The sequence below is a fragment of the Hylobates moloch genome, unplaced genomic scaffold (assembly GCF_009828535.3).
Source record: "Hylobates moloch isolate HMO894 unplaced genomic scaffold, HMol_V3 SCAFFOLD_10, whole genome shotgun sequence".
In the NCBI taxonomy this organism is placed as follows: domain Eukaryota; kingdom Metazoa; phylum Chordata; class Mammalia; order Primates; family Hylobatidae; genus Hylobates; species Hylobates moloch.
In genome coordinates, this window is record NW_026652285.1 from 25,453,281 (window position 1) to 25,477,148 (window position 23,868).

At 54.8% G+C, this 23,868-nt stretch overlaps 1 protein-coding gene across 4 annotated transcripts; it reads right to left on the bottom strand.

Moving 5' to 3' along the window:
• Nucleotides 1–13,125: 13,125 nt before the first annotated feature.
• On the bottom strand, nt 13,126–23,370 carry P3H4 (prolyl 3-hydroxylase family member 4 (inactive)). 4 transcript variants are annotated; one of them, XM_032163618.2, is made up of 8 exons: nt 22,635–23,365; nt 22,314–22,466; nt 22,059–22,230; nt 20,908–21,036; nt 19,067–19,212; nt 18,002–18,085; nt 14,475–14,619; nt 13,126–14,167 (listed from the first exon to the last, which is right to left on the bottom strand). In XM_032163618.2, the coding sequence occupies exons 1-8, from the start codon at nt 23,094–23,096 to the stop codon at nt 14,145–14,147; spliced, it is 1,314 nt and encodes a 437-aa protein (XP_032019509.2). In that variant the 5' UTR covers nt 23,097–23,365; the 3' UTR covers nt 13,126–14,144. The 4 variants fall into 4 exon arrangements, with proteins under 4 accessions (XP_032019509.2, XP_058301821.1, XP_032019510.1 ...); XM_058445838.1 differs by lacking the exon at nt 14,475–14,619 and having other exon boundaries at nt 22,635–23,367; XM_032163619.3 differs by lacking the exons at nt 13,126–14,167; nt 14,475–14,619 and adding an exon at nt 16,516–17,783 and having other exon boundaries at nt 22,635–23,368.
• Between the last annotated feature and the right edge of the window lie 498 nt (nt 23,371–23,868).

Here is a 23,868-nt window from a genome sequence, read left to right on the forward strand (position 1 = left end):
CAAAGACTGGGATTAGAGCTGAGTCTCTCCTCCCTGATCAAGGGATTCTCTTTAAGCACCTACTGTGTGCCTGGCAGGCACTGAGGATTCATCTGTATCTGAGAATACAGAAAAGAATCAGAAATGATGTTTCCTAGACTCAGCTGTCTGCACAGGCAATTTGGTCTCTTGTGAAAGGAGGTATGTAAGGATAGGATTGGGGGTTGCTGTGACCACAGTCTCCCCTGTAGCTTGAACTTGAAGAAAAGGCCGCAAGATCATCTTATCCAGTCCCCTGCCTGCAAACCTTTAAAGGCAAGAATTCTCTGACAAATGTCCAGGAAAGAAGATCCTGCAGCCTCCCTTATGGTGAATGCCCCTGTCTGCTTGTTCTAATGTCCAGCCTCGATTCCTATTCCTGCAGTTTCAATTCCTTCCTCTTGCCCAGGGCTCAGTGGAAGCAGAGTCCGTGGGCTGCCAAAAATACATATGGGTAACTCAACCTTGCAGCTTGCTAGTGCTTCAGAGTAGAGAATATAAGGGTACCACATGGCCCATCTCAAGCTGCTGCACAGACAGAAGTAACTGGCACAGAGGGGTTCAGTGAGGGGCTGGTGGGAGGGAGGCTCTTTTCTAGGGGAGGGTGCACACCATCAGCCAGTGTCCAGGACCACCAGGCCACCCTCCTCTCCTTATCTCACAACCTCCCTCATCTTCCACAAGGCCTCTGGGCCATACAAGGAGATGGAAGAGTTTCTGTTCTCTATTCAAACATAGTCCTTAGGGCCGGGCACAGTGGCTCATGCCTGTAATCCCAGCACTTTGGGAGACCGAGGCGGGTGGATCACCTGAGGTCGGAAGTTCGAGACCAGCCTGACCAACACGGAGAAACCCCATCTCTACTAAAAATACAAAAAATTAGCTGGGCGTGGTGGCACATGCCTGTAATCCCAGCTACTCAGGAGGCTGAGGCAGGAGAATCGCTTGAACCCGGGAGGCAGAGGTTGCAATGAGCAGAGATTGTGCCATTGCACTCCAGCCTGGGCAACGAGTGCAAAAATCCGGCTCAAAAAAAAAACAAGAAAAAAGAAAAAAAACCCATAGTCCTTATTCTATGGGGGCCCTTTCCCCAGAGACAGGTAGAAATTTAGATCTACACAAGCCACACACACACACACACACACACACACACACACACACAAAACCTTCTATGCTCACACCTCAGGGATATACACTTGTGGGTGCAGATTCAGACACACACACACACACACACACACACACACACACACACACACACCCTTCTTCCTGCCTCTTCAGCCTCAGGTAGCCTAAGACATAACCACTTCTATAAAGGGGAGCCCAGGGTGAACAGCTGGGTTGCCAAACTTCAGGCTGATGATGGTACCTTTTCATCACCCAGTAGCCTCTTCCCCACGCTTTGCAGCAGCAGAAAAGGAAATCACACAACAGGAGGTTCTTCCTGGATGGCAGACTTGAAAGAAAGGCAAAAGGGAAAGCTAGAGGCACCTTGGGTATGAGCCATCTCTCAGCCCAGGGACAAAGCCAGCCTTTTTTTTTTTTTTCTTAGAGACAGGATCTCACTCTGCTGCCAAAACTGGAGTGCAGTGGCGAAATCACAGCTCACTGCAGCCTCAACCTCCTGGGCTCAAGGGATCCCCCAGCCTCAGCCTCCTGAGTAGCTGACCACGGGCGCTACCACACCCAGCTAATTTTTTTTCTTTTTTTGGGGGGGGGAGAGATGAGGTCTCACCATGTTGCCCAGGTTGGTCTGGAGCTCCTGGCTTCAAGTGATCCTCCCACCTTGGCCTCCCAAAGTGTGGGGATTACAGGTGTGAGCCACCATACCTGGCCAGAGCCATCTTTACACCCAGTTTCTCTCCAGGTCCTGGCCTTTTTTTTTTTTTTTTTTTGGAGTCTCACTCCGTCACCCAGGCTGGAGTGCAGTGATGTGATCTCGGCTCACTGCAACCTCCGCCTCCCGGGTTCAAGTGATTCTTCTGCCTCAGCCTCCTGAGTAGCCGGGACTACAGGCACGTGCCACTATGCCTGGCTAATTTTTTGTATTTTTTTTTTTTAGTAGAGACGGGGTTTCACCATGTTAGCCAGGATGGTCTCGATCTCCTGACCTTGTCATCCGCCCCTCTCGGCCTCCCAACGTGCTGAGATTACAGGCCTGAACCACCATGCCTGGCCGATCCTGGCCTTTAAAAGGCCTCCACTCTGGCCCTCCTGGGGTTGCCCCCTCCACACAGGGGCAAAGGGACAGAGGAGCCTACATGGACTTCACATCCCTTCTAGACCGCACTCCAGGGACCAGCACCACAAACTCTGGAATTCCTGCCCAGCACTGACCCTACTTTCTAGGCCTGCAGGTCGCTGACTCTGGTCCTTCTTCCCAGGAGCAGCAGCACCAGTGCTACTGTGCATGGAAACACTTGGGCCAAACTAGGGACGTGACAAGGGGCAGTTATTGCTGGGGTGGGGAGATAGAGGCAGCATGGACACGCGCACTAGGGAATCTCCGTGCACGGGCTGCAGGACCTTGTGGCGCAGGCAGAACCAGAGGTGCTAAGGAAGGGGAAATGGTCCAGGCCCTGGCTGGGGGCCAGGGAGGAGCCCTTCTCCATGGGGCTGCCATGCCCTGACACAGTGAGAACTTGGGGCTCCATCATGGACTTTCAGGTCATCGGGGGGGGGTGCACCTGTCAAGATGTATCTGACCTAGCAGTTTGGGACCATGCTCCATTTTTTGTTTTTTTGGGTGTTTGTTGAGACAGAGTCTTGCTCTGTTGCCCAGGCTGGAGTGCAGTGGTGCAATCTTGGCTCACTGCAACCTCCGCCTCCCAGGTTCAAGTGATTATCATGCCTCAGCCTCCCAAGTAACTGGGATTACAGGCACGCGCCACCATGCCAGGCCATTTTTTGTATTTTTAGTAGAGATGGGGTTTCACCATGTTGGCCAGGCTGGTCTTGAACTCCTGACCCCAAGTGATCCACCCACCTCGGCCTCCCAAAGTGCTGGGATTACAGGCATGAGTCACCACAACCGGCCTGGGAGTGTGCTCTGTCACTTACCTAGATCTATGGCATGTGGGCCTCATTTGTGCTCCTGCCCCTGCCCACTGGCTTTGGGGGTGGGGGCTTACTCAGAAGGCCCCCTTCAGGGCTGGGGGAGGACACAGCTGCAGAAGAGCCTGCAGCTCCCAAACTCTGCTGGCTAGAGTGGGCCCAAGCATGGCCAGAAGCTGGGAAGGGAGCAGGAGGGTGCAGGGCCCTGGAGGGAGGCTGTGGGGAGATGGACTCCTGCCTTTTTTCCTGCCTTGTGTCCAGGGGAGGGGCCTTGAGGCCGGAGGCTGCCCACAGCCTGGTCCTGTGGGCGTGTCTTTTAATTACAGATGTAGCTCCAGCGACACTTCACTGCAAGGCGTGTGGGTGGGGATGGAATGTCAGAAGGAAAACAGGAGACAAGAAAACAGAGATAGGACGGGCCAGAAATAGTACAGGCCAGGGTGAGATAGCAGCGGCCAGTGGTGGTGTAGGGAGAGGCTGGAGGAGGGTCTGTCGAAACTTCTCCAGAGAATGCCTGTCCCAGGCTGCCCCTCCTTATTCACCCCAAGCCCCCCAAATTGAAACTCCAGGACTGCTGGCATCTAGATCGGGCTCTGGAGCTGGTTCACCAACTCTCTAAGCAACACCCTCCTTCTGAGTGGGGAGGGGGTAGCCGAGCCTTTGTCACCTGAGTCACCCACTTCCTGCTCCTGGTCTGGGCAACTCCACTCACAGGCTGACACAGCTGGGGCCCCACCTGCCCTGCCAGCCTGCCCCGCTCCTCCCTCTTTCCACAAGCCAGGAGAGATGCCTGCCCTGACAAGGCATGCTTCCCACGGAGAAGCCATCCCTCTCACGCGCACACACGGCTGGAGGCAGCCATTTCTCCCTGACCCATGGAGAGCCTTGGGAAGAGGAAGAAGGCATAGTCTAAGCGGAGCCCTCTTTTCCCTGCATCTATGAAGAAACTGAGGCTGGAGCCAAGAGAGGGACTTCCTAAGATCACACAAGAAAATTCCTGGCAGGGCTGGGACTTGAACCTTGGTCTTCTGCCAGCCAGTTCACCTCCCCCACCAATGTAGGTCTCTTTCCACCCCAAGGAAGGCAAAGACAGGCTGCAGTCAGGGAGGAGACGAGAACCGATTTTGCCAGCTTGATTTTGTCAGCCCGAGATGTGACTCCAGGAAAACCTTGGCGTTAGAGAGCCAGGGCTGGGGGAGGGGTGGGTGGCTCTGGGTGGTCCATGACCCAGGCCTTACTTCCCCTAAGCCAACCAGCGGATGGCACCACCCAGAGCCTCTAGCCATTGATTATGCAAAGAGACCCTTCCCCACCCCCGCCTCTCGCCCTCCTGCCCTCTCTGCTTCCCAGGTCTCTGAGCGCTGGACTCCACCTGGCTGAGAACTGGGACAGGACTCAGCAGCCCCTGGCCTTGTACTTTCATCCCGTCTTTCCCAGTCCCATCCCTCGGCCCCCGAGGAATTTGAGAGTTGAGATCCTTGAATATTTCATCAGCACTTCAGCCTCCAGTGGAAACAGCAGCCAACTTACAGCTCCTGGAGCATTTATGGTCCCAACAGAGAACCTATAAGTAGCCAGGGGGAGCGGCGGGCGCATGGGGGAGGGTGAAGCTTGGGCCAGGCTGCCAATAAGGGTTGATGGAGAAGAAGGCTGCCGGGTCCAAAGTGTGTATGAGCTGGGGGAAAGGGGCTCCAAAGCCGGGGACATTTCCATGTTTGAGAATACAGATGTATTTTAAAATAAAGAAACAAAATGGCGTTATCAAAACAATTAAGCTCAAGGTTAAAGTCATATGACAGGGTTTTCTGACTTCAGTCCTGCCCCTGTCTCTGTGACTGGGTTTATAACCTCATCCGGAGATAATGTAAAAAATTTTAATGGGAGCTTTTTTTTTAGGGCTGTGAGGCCCTCAAATGACCCCCTACTGCCTGGGGCCAGGGAGGAAAGGCCAAATTATCCAGTTACATTGGCTGAACCTTGCCCCTTCCCAGCCTCCTCCCCCAGGAAGGTCAGAAGAATTTTTTTTTTTTTTTTTTTTTTGAGACGGAGTCTCGCTCTGTCGCCCAGGCTGGAGTGCAGTGGCGCAACCTCGGCTCACTGCAAGCTCCGCCTCCCGGGTTCACGCCATTCTCCTGCCTCAGCCTCTCCAAGTAGCTGGGACTACAGGCGCCCGCCACCACGCCCGGCTAATATTTTTTGTATTTTTAGTAGAGACGGGGTTTCACCGTGGTCTCGATCTCCTGACCTCGTGATCCGCCTGCCTCGGCCTCCCAAAGTGCTGGGATTACAAGCGTGAGCCACCGCGCCCGGCCAGGTCAGAAGAATTTAGCCCAGTAGTCGAGGGAAAATAAAGTAATTTGGCTTAGCTACCCCTTATTTCACCCCAGAAACACAATATCACACTTTTCTTCTGAAAAGAAAGATGAAAAGGGTGACCCCAAGTGGAAAATGTCAAGTTCTCTTGGCCTCTTCTTTGCACATGACCTCACTTCTGGAGAGCAAAAGGATCAAGGCTGGGCGAGGTGGCTCACGCCTATAATCCCAGCACTTTGGGAGGCCGACGTGGGCAGATCACTTGAGGTCGAGAGTTCGAGACTAGCCTGACCAACACGGAGAAACCCTGTCTCTACTAAAAATACAAAATTAGCTGGGCATGGTGGCGGGCGCCTGTAATCCCAGCTACTCAGGAGGCTGAGGCAGGAGAATCGCTTGAATCCGGGAGGTAGAGGTTGTGGTGAGCCAAGATCACGCCATTGCACTCCAGCCTGGGCAACAAGAGCGAAACTCTGTTTCAAAAAAAAAAAAAAAGAAAAGAAAAGAAAAAAGAGCCGGGTGCAGTGGCTCACGCTTGTAATCCCAGCACTTTGGGAGGCTGAGGCGGGCAGATCACGAGGTCAGGAGATCGAGACCACGGTGAGACCCCGTCTCTACTAAAAAATACAAAAAATTAGCCGGGCGTGGTGGCAGCAGCCTGTAGTCCCAGCTACTCGGAGAGGCTGAGGAGGCTGAGGCAGGAGAATGGCGTGAACCCGGGAGGCAAAGCTTGCAGTGAGCCAAGATTGCGTCACTGCACTCCAGCCTGGGCAACAGAGCAAGACTCCATCTCAAAAAAAAAAAAAAAAAGAAAAGAAAAAAGAAAGGATCAAAGGATCAAGTGCAGATGCTCCTCAACTTCAGAGGGGGTTATGTCCTTATAGACATTGTAAGTTGAAATGCAATATAGGAAGACCCCATCTGTATAAAACGTTAAAAAATGAGCTGAGCATGGTGGCACATGCCTGTAGTCTCAGGTGCTCAGAAGGTTGGGGGTTACAGTAACCCGAGATCGTGCCACTGCACTCTAGCCTGGGCAACAGTTCGAGACCCTATCTCCAAAAAAAAAAGAGGAAGAAGAAGATTGTGAGAGGAGACAAGGGGAAAACATTAAAATTTAAAAAAAGAAGAAAATGTACTTAATACACCTAACCTACATCATGGCTTAGTTTAGCCTACCTCAGATGGGCTCAGAACACTTCAGCCTACAGTGGGGCAAAATCGCCTAACATGAAGCCTATTTTATGAGAATTTGTTGAATATTTTGGCTGGGCGTGGTGGCTCATGCCTGTAATCCCAGCACTTTGGGAGGCCAAAGCAGGTGGATCACTTGAGGTCAGGAATTCAAGACCAGCCTGAGCAACATGGTGAAATCCCATCTCTACTAAAAATACAAAAAATTAGCCTGACACGGTGGCGTGCGCCTGTAATCCCAGCTACCCGGGAGGCTGAGGCAGGAGAATTGCTTGAACCCGGGAGGCGGAGGTTGCAGTGAGTGGAGATTGCACTACTGCACTCCAGCCTGGGCAACAACAGTGAGACTCTGTGTCAAAAACTAAAAAGAAGAACTTGTTGACTATCTCATGTAATGTACTGAATACTATACTGAAAGTGAAAAAACAGCATGGTTGTTTGGGTGCTTGAAGTACAGTTGCTACTGAATGCTTATCACTTTTATGCCATCCTAAAGTCGAAAAATCCTAAGTTGAATCATTGTAAGCTGGGGACTGTCTGTACAGTGTATGCATGTTGAGGGAAGGGTAAACAACCTTATCCTCCAAGTTATCTGTTTCGCCACCTGAGTCACAGCCATGAGGTATTCCCATCCCAAGGGCTGTTTGCGGGACAGAAGAGATGCTATCCAGGAACCTGGCGCCAGCTGGGACCCCGGCAGGCAGTGATTATGCAGTGATGTGTCCATAGGTCAGACCTGGGGTTTGGGATGGGGCTGGTACCAGGGGGCTGTCCCCAGCCCTCAGCACACTCCCATCTAATTCCCAAGTCATCTTGGAACTTGTGAAGGGAGCTGGGCAGGGCTGCGCCAGCCTAGCTTAGAGTGAGCCTCAGCCCTGGGGGCCCAACCCAGACTCTCTGGGCCTCAGTTTCCCCATCCACAAAATGGAAGCCATCTATCTGCCAGGGTTGTCCTTAGAGATAAGATACAAGAGAAGGCCTGGAGCAAGGCCCCAGAATGGGGAAACTGTTTAAGAGTTGAGTCCTGTGGCTGCCAGGACCTCCCCAGTCATGTTGAGCTATTGGCTCCAGCGACAGCTGGCCACAGCCTTCTGACAAGGGGAAGGGGGCCATTCTTTGTTCCCAAGGGAGTTTCTATTCTCCTAGAGACAGAGAACCAGGTTGAGACTTCAAGAACTACTTTTCTTTTTTCTTTTTCTTTGTTTCTTTTTTGTTGTTGTTGTTGTTGTTGTTGTTGTTGTTGTTGTTGTTGTTGTTTGAGACGGAGTCTTGCTCTGTCACCCAGGCTAGAGTGCAGTGGCGCAATTTCCACTCACTGCAAACTCCACCTCCTGGGTTCATGTCATTCTCTTGCCTCAGCCTCTGGAGTAGCTGGGACTACAGGCACCCACCACTACGCCTGGCTAATTTTTTGTATTTTTAGTAGAGATGGGGTTTCACCGTGTTAGCCAGGACGGTCTCGATTTCCTGACCTTGTGATTCGCCCGCCTCGGCCTCCCAAAGTGCTGGGATTACAGGCAAGAGCCACTGCGCCCGGCCTTTTTTTTTTTTTTTTTTTTTTTTTAGTTGTGACGGAGTCTCGCAGTGGCCTGATCCTGGCTCACTGCAACCTCCACTTCCCGGGTTCAAGCGATTCTCCTGCCTCAGCCTACCAAGTAGCTGGGATTACAGGAGCCCACCACCATGCCCAGCTTATTTTTTATATTTTTAGTAGAGACGGAGTTTCACCATGTTGACCAGCCTGGTCTCAAACACCTGACCTCAGGTGATCCACCTGCCTCAGCCTCCCAAAGTGCTGGAATTACAGACATGAGCTGCGCCTGGCAAGAACTACTTTTCAAATCCAAGAGTGGAATTTCTTCTGCTGGAATGTACTGAATTTGCGGGGAGCCCAAGGGACTCCCTCCCACCTCCCCAATCATGACTCTCAGGATTCAGGAAGTTGTTAGTCTAAGTGATCCCAGCAACTCTGTCCCCAGGCCCCCCTGCCTGCCTCCCTTCATTTCTTCCTTCTTTGCTCCCTTCCTCCTCCTTTCTTCCTTTCATTTTTTTCTTTCCCCCTCCCTTCCCACTCCTTGCCTCCTTCAGCGAGAGCTGAGCTATGGCATTGCAGGGGCCTTTTTTTTTTTTTTTTTTTTTTTTTGAGACGGAGTCTTGCTCTGTCGCCCAGGCTGGAGTGCAGTGGCGCGATCTCGGCTCACTGCAAGCTCCGCCTCCCGGGTTCACGCCATTCTCCTGCCTCAGCCTCTCCAAGTAGCTGGGACTACAGGCGCCCGCCACCACGCCCGGCTAATTTTTTGTGTTTTTAGTAGAGACGGGGTTTCACCGTGGTCTCGATCTTCTGACCTCGTGATCCACCCGCCTCGGCCTCCCAAAGTGCTGGGATTACAAGCGTGAGCCACCACGCCCGGCCCCTGCAGGGGCCTTTTTTTTTGAGACTCACTCTGTCACCCAGGCTCCAGGCTGAAGTGCAGTGGCCTGATCTTGGCTCACTGCAACCTCCGCCTCCCAGGCTCAAGTGATCCTCCTACCTCAGCCTCCTGAGTAGCTGGGATTACAGGCATGTTCCACCACACCCAGCTAATTTTCTTTTTTTTTTTTCTTTTGAGACAGAGTTTTGTTCTTGTTGCCCAGGCTGGAGTTCGATGGTGCGATCTTGGCTCACTGCAACCTCCACCTCCCAGGTTCAAGAGATTTTCCTGCCTCAGCCTCCCAAGTAGCTGGGATTACAGGCATGTGCCACCACGCCTGGCTAATTTTGTATGTTTAGTAGAGACGGGGTTTCACCATGTTGGCCAGGCTGGTCTCGAACTCCTAATCTCAGGTGATCTGCCCGCTTCGGCCTCCCAAAGTGCTGGGATTACAGGCGTGAGCCACCATGCCTGTCCTAATTTTCGTATTTTTTGGTAGAGACAGGGTTTCACCATGTTGACCAGGCTGGTGTTGAAATCCTGGGCTCTAGTGATCCACCCGCCTTGCTTGGCCTCCGAAAGTGCTGGGATAACAGGTGTTAGCCACAGCGCAGGGCCCTGTAGGGGATTTATCTCCACATCCTGCAGCCCACCCTCTCCTCTCCCTGGCCCCAGCTGACAGCCTAACAAAACCAGGCCGGCCAGGTGGGGTGGCTCACGCCTGTAATCCTAGTACTTTGGGAAGCTGAGGCAGGCGGATCACGAGGTCAGGAGATCAAGACCATCCTGGCCAACATGGTGTGTCTCTACTAAAAATAAATTAGCCGAGCGTAGTGGCGTGTGCCTGTAATCCTAGCTACTTGGAAGGCTGAGGCAGGAGAATCGCTTGAACCAGGGAGTCAGAGGTTGCAGTGAGCCGAGATCACGCCACTGCACTCCAGCCTGGGCTGGAGTGAGACTATGTCTCAAAAACGAACAAACAAACACACACCAGGCCAGCCCCTGCGACCAGGGCATTCTCTCTCTTCTCTGAGCAGCACCGATTTAGTGAGAAAAGATCCAAACCCAGCTCAGTCACCAACCACCTCAAGGAACCCTGGACAAATTGCTTCTCACTCCTCAGCCCCACCTGGAGCAGAGGGGAACTGACATGTACATCTGAGGACTGTTTTGAGGGTTATCAATAATTTGTCAAGAGGCCTGGGGGTGGCTCATGCCTATAATCCCAGCACTTTGGGAGGCCAAGGCAGGAGGATCACTTGAGCCCAGGAGTTTGAGACCAGCCTAGGCAACAGAGCAAGACCCTGTCTCTACCAAAAATCAAAAAAATTAGCTGGGTGTGCTGGCACGTGCCTGTGGTCACCGCTACTCGGGAGGCTGAGGTGGGAGTATGGCTTGAGCCTGGAAGGTTGAGGCTGCAGTGAGCCGTGATTGTCACTGCACTCCAGCCTGGGTGACAGAGCAAGATCCCGTCTCAAAAAATAAGCTCCCAAGTGCCTGGCACACAGTGAGCACTTAGTACATCGTAGTAGCTCTGATTTCCTTAGGATGGGGTCTTCCTGCGGCATCTGAGTCTGGTCCTGCTGCATGAGGCCAGCCTCCTCAGAGCCCTTTCGGTCATCCCTAACCTCCTACCCATTATTCCAAGATTCTAGGACTGGTGAGGTGCTGGGTGGGGTGTGGGGGCGGGTGGGGAGGTGGCCACCTGAGACGGAGGTGTGGAGGAGGTGAAGCTGTCTGGATGGGTGGAGTCAGGAGAATGAGCTGGAGGGCCCCAGAGGGCCCACACTGGGACTGGCTGGGAGTAGGTTTCACCGGTTTGCAGAGCTGGCTGGGCTATGGGGAGACGCTGGCATCAGGGGAGGCGGGAGGGGCTGGCGGCTCTCCTGGGAAAGGGGAGCTGAGTAAGGCAAGGCTGGGCCAGTGGCCTGGGCTAAAGGGCTGCACAGGAGTGGTGCCTAGAGAGGGCGGGCCTGCTCCCTAATACATACGCTGCTTCACCACACACTCGGAGACGCCATGCTCAGATGCGCACTTGCACAGCTACCAACACACCTCAACTGCAACCCCTCAGCTCTCAGATCTTTTTCCCACCTCCGTATATGCCATACCTACCTAATTCATACGTTCTGACATTTATTGTTTTCTGCCTGCCTCCCTGCTGGAATGTAAACCCATGTGGGCCTGGTGTTTGGCCTGATCTGTTCATTAATCTACGCCCAGCACCTCAGCATGCCTGGCACATAGTAGGTGCTCAATAAATATGTGCTGATTGAGTGAATGAATCCCTCTAAAAACACGTTTATTCCCAGCACTTCGGGAGGCCGAGGTGGGTGGATCACCTGAGGTCAGGAGTTTGAGACCAGCCTGGCCAACATAGTGAAACCCTGTCTCTACTAAAAATACAAAAATTAGCCAGGCACAGTGGCGCGCGCCTGTAATCTCAGCTATTCGGGAGGCTGAAGCAGGAGAATTGCTTGAATCTGGGAGGCGGAGGCTGCAGTGAGCCAAGATATGCCACTGCACTCCAGCCTGGGCAACAGAGTGAGACACTGTCTCAAAACAAAAACAAAACAAAACAAAACAAAACAAAAAAACCCACAAAAATTAGCCAGGTGTGGTGGCAGGTGCCTGTAATCTCAGCTACTTGGGAGGCTGAGGCAGAAAACTGCTTGAACCCAGGAGGCAGAGGTTGTAGTGAGCTGAGATCACGCTACTGCACTCCAGCCTGGGCGACAGAGCAAGACTCTGTCTCAAAAAAAAAAAAGAAAAAAAGAAAAAAAAACATTCATGCATGCACGCAGGCAGGCACACATTCACACCCAGACCCGCACATTCACGCAACACACAAGCACACAAGCACACGGGCACTTTCAGACCCACACCCAGCCGTCCAGATTCCAAAGCTTGTGCTCATGGCAGGTTCACCTCTGCGCAGACACGCCACAGCACATCCTGCTCCCCACCCTCTGAAGGGCCAACCCCTCCCAGAAACAGGGGCTGGGCCTTCGTGGACCTGACAACACTGCAGCTTGAAAGAGGTAGGGTGGGGCGGGGCCACCCTGCACCTGGAGGCGGTCAGGAAACGCTACCACTGCAGATGTGTTTCCCTGGAAGACCCACCTATGGGAGGAAGGAGTGAGGTCACTGAGCCCCCAGCCTTGACCCAGCCCTTTTTCCAAACTCAGACTCTGCCCTTTTAGCTCTCATCCCGATCAAAGGCCTAGGGGAGGGGCTTGGGGTGGGACAAGGAGTCCTCCTGGGAACCGAGGTGGACAGGTCCCAGGCCAGATCACCTGGCACATCTGGAGAGAAGGTAGGGGTGGGGCAGTGAGAACTTGGCTTCCCAGCCTTGACTCCACCTTCGAGTGGGAAGACAACTCTACCACCCTGCCCCCAGGAGGCTGGAAATATGGGGCAGAATTGTCACCCGCTGGCCTTGGCCCTGGGTTCCTCCCAGAGAGACCCCCTTTGCCCCCACCTCCCTGCTGTGGAATAGGGATTGGGGTTTAGCGGTGAGTCCCAGGCTAGGAGGTAGCCACCAGGCACCATCGTTGCCTGCACACCCTGCACACCGGGACCCACTGCCCTGGTAGCCCATGTAAAATTGGTCAGGAGGGATCTGGCTGTCCCACTGCACCCCAAGAAGCCCAAAGTAATCAAACCACATCCCTGGGACTCCTCTGGCTGCCAAGTTGGGGCCCCAACCCGGCTCTGGAATGGGGGAATAGAGGGCAGCGGCAGGGCCAGCTCCCTCTGACTCTAAGGAAACTGGGTCAGTAAATGCCCACAAAGTAAACACTAGGAGCAAATGTCCTTGGCCCCCTCCCACACTTGCCACATTCCCCGAGGGAAGTGATCCTGAACTAGGAAAATACAGGACGTCCCATCTTAGAAACCTGAAACCATCGTCTTCCCAAGCCTGGGGAGGACTGTGTTCTCCCGCCCCCTGGCGGTAGATCTGCACACTGCGTCCTCTCTCACACAAGCTTCAGCCCCAGGTGCAGAGGACCAGCCAGGGCCCAGACGGTGCCCCTCCGCCCCACATTTTACAGATGAGGGGACACAGGTGCGGAGAGGGAGGGAAGGACCTGTACCCTTACAACTGAGCTCCGCGGAGACGACCACGGGTACTATGACTCATTCAACAACAAACATTTATTGAGCACCTACTGGTCAGGGCCCTGGAACCACTAGACTCTTAGTCCAGTGCTCTTCAGGACCCTGGAGGACCCTCTGCAATTTGGCCTGAGACTCCAGCCAGCAGCTGGAAACTCCTCGTCCAGGAGACTGTCCAGGTGAGGAGCTCAGCAGTGAGGAGGGCGGACCCCATCAGCCCACTAGCAGACCTGCAATGCCACCACCATCCTGTGGTCCAGAGACATAGAAGTGGCAGGATGGGTCTGGGGTGGGGCAGGATGGGGGCCCAGTCAGCTGTGTCCATCTTCCATCTTAAGTTGTTTTTTTGTTTGTTTGTTTGTTTTTTGAGATGGAGTCTCACTCTGTCGCCCAGGCTGGAGTGCAGTGGCACGATCTCGGCTCACTGCAAGCTCCGCCTCCTGGGTTCAGGCGATTCTCCTGCCTCAGCTACAATCACAGGTGTGCGCCACCACACCCGGCTAATTTTTGTATTTTTTAGTAGAGATGGGGTTTCACCATGTTGGCCAGGCTGGTCTTGAACTCCTGACCTCAAGTGATCGGCCTCCCAAAGTGCTGAGATTACAGGCGTGAGCCACCGTGCCCAGCCCGTCTTGTTTTTTTTTTTTTTTAAAGATGGAGTCTCGCTCTGTCGCCCAGGCTGGAGTGCGGTGGCGCAATCTCAGTTCACTGCAACCTTTGCCTCCCAGGTTCAAGCGATTCTCCTGCCTCAGCCTCCTGAGTAGCTGGGATTACAGGTGCCTGCCACCACACCCAGCTAATTTATGTATTTTAGTAGAGATGGGGGTCTCATCATGTTGGCCAGGCTGGTCTTGAACTCCTGGCCTCAAGTGATCCACCCACCTTGGCCTCCCAAAATACTGAGATTACAGGTGTGAGCCACCGCACCTGGCCCATCTTAAGTTTTTAATAAATAGTTCTTGCTGCTGCCCAGGCTGGTGAGGGTGGGGCCATCGGGACCAGGCTTCCCAAGCTTGAGAGGTGTGGGGTGTCCCCTTCTCATGCCAGTTCAGGCTCTGGCTCTGAAAAGGAAAGGAGAAAGCACTGGGGTTGGTCCCCCACCCACTCCCAATGGGTGTCCAGGTGCTGTCCTGATGGGAGGTGGGGTGAGGCTCCCCAGGACAGGTCTCAGCTGGTCCCAGCTCGAGGGGAGATGCTGCACCACCACCCCCAAGCGGGACAGGGGTTGCCAACAGGCTGGAGGCCCCTGGAGGATGGGCCCCGGCACCCACACACACCCTGGGCTCTGGAGCCCAGCGGGTGAATCCATCTGTCCCCAACCTCCATCCCAGGCTGCATCCCCACCCCCCAAGGACTCGTGTCACTGACCAGCCTCGGCCTCATCACCCTTGGCATCCGGCTCCTGCCACCAGTCAGCATACATGCCCTCCTCGTAGTCACCCTCCCCCTCAAACTCGGCGTCAGATAGGGCATCCTCAGGCTCCAGGGGCGGTTCTGTCTCCTCCAGCTCCATCTAGAGTAGCGCCACGGTTGTGGGAGAAACCGGGTCACAGTAGGCCCAAACACATATGGGCTCCCTTCCTGGCCAATGGGACTTCCCATCCCATCTCTCGGTCCCCAAAGCCACTCCCCTTCCCCAGTCTCAAGATCTAATGAGACAGTCCTGAGGATTTTTCCCAAACTGCCCTCCCTGAGTGGCTGCATAGGGCACCACCAGTAGAATTTGGTGTCAGCATAAACATCGCCCCTGCACAGCCCCACCTTTTAAGCATAAAGACCCTGGCAAGAATATTGCTAGTCCATGCATAATGGTTGCTCATACTGTTTCCCTGCCAGGAACTACTGCTGTCCCCTATGCCTGCGTAGCCTGCACTAATCCCTCCAAAGCCAGGCATCAGTTCCAGGCTGAGCCCTTGCTGGTGACTCTGGCTGGGCTGGAGACCTCCCCTGGTGCCATGTGCTGCCCTCTCCAGCAGCAGTTTGTGCTTCCCCCACTAGACTGTGAGCTGCACGTGAAAGGGACCATGACTTCCTTTTTTTTTTTTTTTTTTTTTGAGACGGAGCTTCGCTCTGTTGCCCAGGCTAGAGTGCAGTGGCATGATCTCGGCTCACTGCAAGCTCCGCCTCCCGGGTTCATGCCATTCTCCTGCCTCAGCCTCCCCAGCAGTTGGGAATACAGGCGCCCGCCACCACACCTGGCTAATTTTTTGCATTTTTAGTAGAGACGGGGTTTCACCGTGTTAGCCAGGATGGTCTCGATCTTCTGACCTCGTGATCAGCCCACCTCGGCCTCCCAAAATGCTGGGATTACAGGCGTGAGCCACCGCGCCCCACCGGGACCATGACTTTCACTAACTTACTCCAGCCCCTTGTCTGGTGTCTGGCAAACCACAAGAAATAAGAGACAGCCGTCAAAATGGCTGCCATACGCCAGGCGCGGTGGCTCACACCTGTAATCCCAGCACTTTGGGAGGCTGAGGTGGGTGGATCATTTGAGGTCAGGAGTTCAAGACCAGCCTGGTCAACATGGTGAAACCCCATGTCTCTACTAAAAATACAAAAATTAGCTGGGTATGGTGGCACATGCCTGTAATCCCAGTTACTCAGGAGGCTGAGGCAGGAGAATCGCTTGAACCCAGGAGGCGGAGGTTGTAGTGAGCCCAGATTGTGCCACTGCACTCCAGCCTGGGTGACAGAGCGAGACTCGGCTGCCATTCACTGTGCACCTACCAGGTGCTGGCTCTTTATCAAGTGCTTTACATACTTGATCTCAGCCAGGCGCGGTGGCTCACGCCTATAATCCTAGCACTTTGGGAGGCCGAGGCAGGCGGATCACTTGAGGTCAGGAGTTTGAGACCAGCCTGACCAACGTGGTGAAACCCTGTCTCTACTACAAATACAAAATAAAATTGGCTGGACATGGTGGCGCGTAATCCCAGCTACTCGGAGGCTGAGACAGGAGGATCTCTTGAACCCAAGAGGTGGAGGTTGCAGTGAGCAGAGATCACACCACTGCACTCCAGCCTGGGTGACAGAGTGAGATTCTGTCTCCAAGGAAAAAAAAAAAGAAAAATACATACTTGAGGCCGGGCGTGGTGGCTCATGCCTGTAATCCCAGCACTCTGGGAGGCCAAAGCGGGCGGATCACGAGGTCAGGAGATCGAGACCATCCTGGCTAACACAGTGAAACCCCGTCTCTACTAAACATACAAAAAAAATTAGCCAGGCATGGTGTGGTGGCAGGCGCCTGTGGTCCCAGCTACTTGGGAGGCTGAGGCAGGAGAATGGCGTGAACCTAGGAGGCGGAGCTTGCAGTGAGCCGAGATCGCGCCACTGCACTCCAGCCTGGGTGACAGAGCGAGACTCCGTCTCAAAAAAAAAAAAAAAAAAAATACATATTTGATCTCACTTAATTCTTTTTCTTTTTTCAAGACAAGAGTCTCAATCTGTCACCTAGGCTGGAGTGCAGTGGCGCGATCTCGGCTCACTGCAACCTCTGCCTCCAGATCAAGCAATTCTCCTGCCTCAGCCTCCCCAGTAGCTGGGATTACAGGTGCCCACCACCACACTTGAGTAATTTTTGTATTTTTAGTAGAGACAGGGTTTCACTATGTTGGCCAGGCTGGTCTTGAACTCCTGATCTCAGGTGATCCCTCTGCCTTGGCCTCCCAAATTGCTGGGATTACAGGCATGAGCTACCACACCCGGCCAGATCTTGTATTATTCTCACCACAACAATGTGAGATGGGCATGATTCTCCCCATTCAATGGATGAAGAAACAGAAGCTTGAGAGGTTGCCTGACACTTGTTTGGAGGCCACCCAACTGGTAAGTAATGGAGCCAGGTCTGGCTAGTCCCTCATCCTGGGTGCTGACAGTGTAGATTCTGCCCTCCTCCCGCGGGGTTGGATGGGTGGGGGCGTGGGGGCATGAACAAAGGAGAGGATACATAAATGAGCACTGAGCAGCAACACCTCAGAGAAATTAAGGCTGTCAAACCCTCACTTGAAATTAATGTTAATAGGGTCGGGCGTGGCTGCTCACGCCTGTAATCCCAGCACTTTGGGAGGCCAAGGCAGGCGGATCATGAGGTCACCAGTTCGAGACCAGCCTGACCAACATGGTGAAACACTGTCTCTACTAAAAATACAAAAATTAGCCAGGCGTGGTGGTGCACGCCTGTAATCCCAGCTACTCAGGAGGCTGAGGCAGGAGCATCGCATGAACCTGGGAGGCAGAGGTTTCAGTGAGCTGAGATGACACCACTGCACTCCAGCCTGGGTGGCAGAGCGAGACTCCATCTCAAATAAATAAATAAATAAATAAATAAAAATAAATAAAATAAAATAAATCAATGTAATACAATACGGTCCTTCTGTCCTGAGGTCCTGCATTCATTCATTCATTGGTTCATTCAAACTCAGTTTCTGAGCCCAAGCTCTATGCAGGATATGGAAGAACAGGGAAGAACGTGGCCCTATGTCCTGCAGTGCGGTTCTCCTGGAGACTGGCTGGAGAAGGGGGCCAGGGCTGAGATGGACCAGGGCTGCAATCACCCAGGTCCAGGCTACAGGTGGCCAGGGAGGCACCCAGGTCAGAGTGGGCACTGCTAGCCCAGAACAAAGAGCCACGGCATGCAGCAAGGGCTTCCTGGAGGAGGCACCATGAGAGCTGGGCCTGGGAGGAACAGGATTGAGACATGTACAGAAGAAGGACATGAGAATACTAAGGCTGGGGAAGGAACGGACAGTCTAGACAAGGAACAGGCAAACCTCTCCGCTTCATGACAGTTGACCGCCAGGGGCTGGGGCTGAATTCTGGCACACTGGTGGCCCCAGGAAAATGTCCAAGGTGTCCCCATCACAGCCCAATCCTGGAAAGCAGGAGGCACTCACCTCATCATCTGACTGCAGGTACATGTGGGTGAACTCCAGCAGCTCCCGCAGCTCAGCAGTCTGGTTGTGGTAGAGCACGGCCTCCTGGAAGGAGGGAAGGACGGGGTGGGGGTGAGCCATACCCTGTTGCCAGATGGCAAGAAGCCAGGGCTCCTAGGATCTGGGCCCACTGGCCCTCTTCTAGCTCAAGGATCAGAGAATATGTATCAGCTCACAAGCTAATCAGATCATCGTGGCTGCTTGGAACACTGGCTTAAGAAGGATTCTGAGGGTTTGGTGAGAAAGAGTCCCTCAACCGTTTAGCAATGTCTGCCACTGACAAGGAAGGCAGGAGTGGCACCATGTGCCCCATATTTGCCAGCCTGGCCCTCAACTCCAACGGGTTTCCTCCGTTGGTTACCTAGGGTGTTCCTGGGGAAGAGGGACAAAGGTCAGCAGTGAGGGTAATGAAGGTAGGGAGGGGAGCAGGCAGGAGTGGATGTGTACCTTCATACCTCCCTCGTCTGGACACTGCTGGTGAGGTGGCAGTACCACTGCCATTTTGCAGGTGAGGCAATAGATTAGGAAAGGGCCATGGTCTTCCCAGGACCACACAGCAGTGGGGCTGGGCTCTGAACCCAGGACTCTAACCTCAACTCATATTCTTTCTTTCCATTTCCCATCCTGCCTTCCATGGAAGCCAGGAGTTTATTTTTTTATTATTTATTTATTTATTTTTCTTTTGAGACGGAGTCTCACTCTGTCACCCAGACTGGAGTGCAGTGGCGCAATCTCTGCTCACTGCAAGCTCCGCCTCCCGGGTTCATGCCATTCTCCTGCCTCAGCCTCCCGAGTAGCTGGTACTACAGGCGCCCGCCACCACGCCCGGCTAATTTTTTTGTCTTTTCAGTAGAGACGGGGTTTCACCGTGTTAGCCAGGATGGTCTTGATCTCCTGACTCGTGATCCACCTGCCTCAGCCTCCCAAAGTGCTGGGATTACAGGTATGAGCCACCGTGCCCGGCCACCAGGAGTTTATTTTTTACAAAGTGCATGTCCAGCAAGTGCCCCAGAAAGCAGTGCCCACCTCCCGGGGCTGGAAGTCCTCCTCTTCCAGGCCCCAGCGAGCCCGGTGGAACCGGTAATACACCAGGTTCTGCTGCATGATGCTGTCCTTGGGGTCGAAGAGCATGTAGCTGGCGGCGCTGCGGGCAGCCTGGCGCACATCATTCACTGCAGCAGGACAGGGGTGAGGAATTGCTCTGGCACTTCCCCTTCAGAGTCAACCCCATCTCCCAGTTCAGTCCAGCACCCCTGCTACCCAGCCACCTCCCAGAATACCTAATGGGCTCCTTATCTCACCCAAGCATAATGCCGGCTAGCATGTAGTGGGCACTTACCCTATGCCAGGCCCTGACTAACTCATCTAAGCCTCACTCTTATTGTCTTTTTATTGTTTTTGAAACAGGGTCTCACTCTATCACCCTGGCTAGAGTGCAGTGGCGCAATTATGGTCACCTCAGGCTTGATCTCCCAGGCTTAGGTGATCCTCTCATCTCAGCCTCCTGAGTAGCTGGGACTACAGGCAGGCACCACCACACCCATCTAATTTTTTGTATGTTTTTGTTTGTTTTGAGACAGGGTCTTGTTCTGTCACCCAGGTTGGAGTGCAGTGGTGTGATCTCGGCTCACTACAGCCTCTGCCTCCTGGGCTCAAGCAATCCTCCCACCTCAGTCTCCCCAGTAGCTGGGACTACAGGCACGCGCCACTATGCCTGGCTAACTTTTTGCGTTTTTTGTAGACACCGGGTCTTGCCATATTGCCCAGGTTGGTCTCGAACTCCTGGGCTCAAGCCATCTGCCTGCCTGGGCCTCCCAAAGTGCTGAGATTACAAGTGTGAACCACCATGCCGGGCCATGCCTATTACCGTCATCCCCATTTTACAGTCAAGAAATCTGAGTCACAGAGAGGTTAGATAAATTGCTCAAGCTCACACAGCTGGAGGACGATGGCTCTAGGGAATTAGAGGCCCTTAGCGTCTCTGCTATCTGTACCCAGGAAGGGTCTCCTGGCCCCTGGGTTCTCAGCCCCTCTGCTCTGACTCCCGGCTCTGTCTGAATCTTGGCATCTCCGAGATTCAGGAACACTGGAGGCTGTCCATTCCAGCCCCAGTGGATGCCAGGATCTCTCCAGTGAGGAGAGCCACAAGTCCTGGTGCCACTTTTTATTAGTCATGAGACTAACAGCCCTTTGCCCTATAAGCCTCAGTTTCCCCATCTGAAAAATCCGTCCAGTAATGCCAGCTGCATGGTGTTGGTGAAAGGACCACATAAGATAAAGTGACTTATAAACTCTCAAGTGTTGGCTGGGCGCGGTGGCTCACACCTATAATCCCAGCACTTTGGGAGGTTGAGGCAGTGGATCACCTGAGGTCAGAAGTTCAAGACCAGCCTGGCCAACGTGGTGAAGCCCCATCTCTACTAAAAATACAAAAATTAGCTGGGCGTGGTGGCAGGCACCTATAATCCCAGCTACTCAGGAGGCTAAGAGAATCACTTGAACCCGGGAGGCAGAGGTTGCAGTGAGCCGAGATCGTGCCCCTGCACTCTAGCCTGGGCAACAGAGTGAAACTCCGTTTCAAAAATAAAAATAAACTGTCGAGTGCTCTGCAGTTGTTGATTGTCTAGTCATTTGCCCAAAAGACCCTCTCCTTCTCCCTGAGGCTGCTGTCTGTTCCCACTCAGAAGCCTCTCACCTGCCCCAGACTTCCAGGGTGCCGTCCCCATATTTCCACCACCCCTAGCCTTTCCTCTTATCACCCAGGGTCCTCAATACTGAAGGAAAGCTCCCCACAACTCTGGGAGGCTCCCATGCAGTCCTCTCCCTTATCACCTCGTCCCCTGCCCAAGCCCACCCAGGGGGCTCACACTTATAGTAGGCAAACTGCAGGTAGTGGTACATGGTGGCCACGAACTTGTCCACGAAGTAGCCGCCCACATTGGGGGTCAAATTGGCCTCACAGTCCACCTTGCACTGCAGGGACTCTGCAAAGAGATCTGAGGGTGGGAGGCAGCAGTGAGAGGCTGGCGTTGCGGTGAACATCTCCGTCCCCCCAGTGGAGAAGACTCCAAATCCAAGCTCTGCCTACTAAGCCAAGCTGCTTGTCCAGAAAATGTGTTGCTGTTGCAATCACAGGAGAGAATGTGTGTAAAGTGCTTGGCATACTATATGACAAGTGATGGTGAGGAAGATGACTGTGGGCTGGGCTGACTCACCACCCCCGCCACTCAACCACCACCCCAAGCCAGAGGGAGCCAGGGCATTCTGGGAGAACAGCAGGTGAGGTCCAGAAGTGGGGCAGAAGTCCAAACAGAGAAGCTAAAAGACAGTCTTTTTTTTTTTTCTTTTGAGACAGAGTCTCGCTCTGTCGACCAGGCTGGAGTGCAGTGGCACGATCTCGGCTCAATGCAACCTCCGCCTCCCAGGTTCAAGCGATTCTCCTGTCTCAGCCTCCCGAGTAGCTGGGATTACAGGTGCCTGCCACCAAGACCAGCTAATTTTTTTATTTTTAGTAGAGACGGGGTTTCACCATGTTGGTCAGGCTGGTCTTGAACTCCTGACCTCGTGATCTGCCTGCCTCGGCCTGCCAAAGTGCTGAGATTACAGGTGTGAGCCACCACACCTGGCCAAGGACAGTCCTTTCTGCCCCTGCTCGAGGGACCCCAGGGTTAGAGATCCCAAGACTAGGTGTGATTTCTGGTTACCACCTGCTTTCTGCATACACCTGCTGGGCTACTTCTTACCGCTGCACTTTTGCATCTGCACTGCCCTCTGCCTGGAACGCCTATGAACCCAAGCTTCCCAAACCCTTTAGGGATGTCACTGCCTCTCCTCACTGATCCAGCCCCTTGGACACTCCCACCTGGGGCCCCTGCACCCAGCGTCTTTCTCAACAGACAAGGCCTTCCTCCCGGCTGGCTCCTCCGCATTCGCAGTGCTCCACGTGCAGGGAGGGGGCATCTGCCTTACCGGGCCTGTGGGTGAGAGGACCGCCCACCGTGGTCTGGGTGGCGGATACCTGCTATGGCCGGGTAGAAGTCCTTGAAGTCCACCTGCTCATGGGCCCCTTCACAGCCGGCCAGGCACCGGGCAAAGACTGCCAGGTACTCTGCCAAGGCCCGCTCCATGTCCTCCGTGCTGCTGCGGAAATCCCCGCTGTTGTAGAGCTTCACAGCCCGGAGGAACACAGCCTGGAAGGGGAGTGGCAGGGGGAGTCAGGGTGCCCCCAACATCTCCCCTCCTCTACAAGCCTCCTCCTGCCCCTCCACCCCACCTCGTAGGGCTGGGCCTCTAGGTCCGTGAGGGACTCGTCGGCGACGTCCAGCATCCCCCGATAGTAGTTGAGATACTTGGCGGTCAGCTCGTGCTTCGGGTTCCTCTGGAGGAAGGTGTAGGCCGCCGCCACCGCCTTCTCCAGCCGGTTAGCCTGGTCAGGGGGTAGGGGGTGGGGGAGCGGGTCAGCAAGACCGGAGCTCGCGGCCCCGAGCGCACGGCGGGCTTCGTGCCTCGGGAAAGGCAACGCTCCTTCGACCGATCGGTGGGGAGCCACGACGCCCAGCCCGAGACGGGTCCCCGGGTGGGGGCGGGCTCCCACCTTGAACAGCGCGTAGTGCAGGTACTGGTAGGGCAGGCGGCTCTGGAAGTCACGCAGCAGCTGCCGCGGCGGGTAGGGCACCTGGAAGGCGGGCAGCGTCCGCTTGCAGCGCCGCAGGCAGGCGGCTCGCTCCAGGACGCGGCCAAAGAGCCGCAGCTCGCGGGCCCACTCGTCGGCGCGGCCGCCGTCGGGGTCGGGCTTGGGCGCGGGCGCGGGGCCGCTGCAGTTGGCGTGGCAGAAGGCCTCGCTGTCGCGCAGGAGCCGGTGCAGCCGCAGCGCCGCCTCCAGGTAGCGCGCGCTCTCGCGCCAGCTCTCTCCCTCGTACTGCTCCAACGCGTGCCCGTAGGCCGCGGCCAGCGGCATCAGGTCCTCGGGCGGGAAGCCCCGGAAGCTATACTTCTCGTACTGCGCCCCGGCGCTGCCCAGCAGCAACCACAGCAGCCCCCACGCCACCCGAGCCATGCCCGCCGCGCCGCCGGCTCTCCGGAGCTGAGCTGGCGGCCCCGCGGACGGAAGGGGACAGGGCTGGGCCCCGGGCGGGCGGCGCGCCCGCTGGGTCTTAGCGCCGGGCACGAGGGCGGCAAGGCGGGGCGGGGCCTGGGTCACGACTTCTCTCCTCTTTTCCCGGAGGGTTCGATAGTGTCCTAAGTCCTCTCCGTCGGCCCGGGCTCCTGCCTTGGGGGTGTCCCCTACGTAGAGAATGAGTCGGGGAGCGCTTCCCGCCAGAGATAGGAAGCCCAGGAAGCCCTTCCCACACAAACAGTGGCCCCGCCTGAGATCAGGACACTGAGTGAGGGCCGCCTCCTCTGCGCTGCCCATACAAGAGGGAAGCCCTGGAGCCGGGCCTTCCGTCGTTGCGCCCTCCTGCACCCTCCGAGTGTCTCCCCCGCCCACGTCGGAGGCACACACCTGCTGTCACCTGCACACCTTGCGCTGCCACCACCCCCCACTCCATCTCCGTGCCCGTCACATCCCAAGTCACAAAGTCCTTCTTGCAGTCCAGCTTTTGCGGGACCAAGCTGCTCTTCCCTGGAGATGCCTTCCCTTGGAGCACAGCTGGGGTCACGGATGAGCATGGAGATGCCTCTCGCACTCCGCGGCTTCACCACCCACCTGGAGGGGACTAGAATTGGAGGTGCCCGCAAAAGAAGCGAGGGGCATCTCCGCCCGGCTTTAGGACCCGGGGGCTCCGGAAAAAGACCTTGAACTTTTTTTTTTTTTCCTTTGGTGTCCA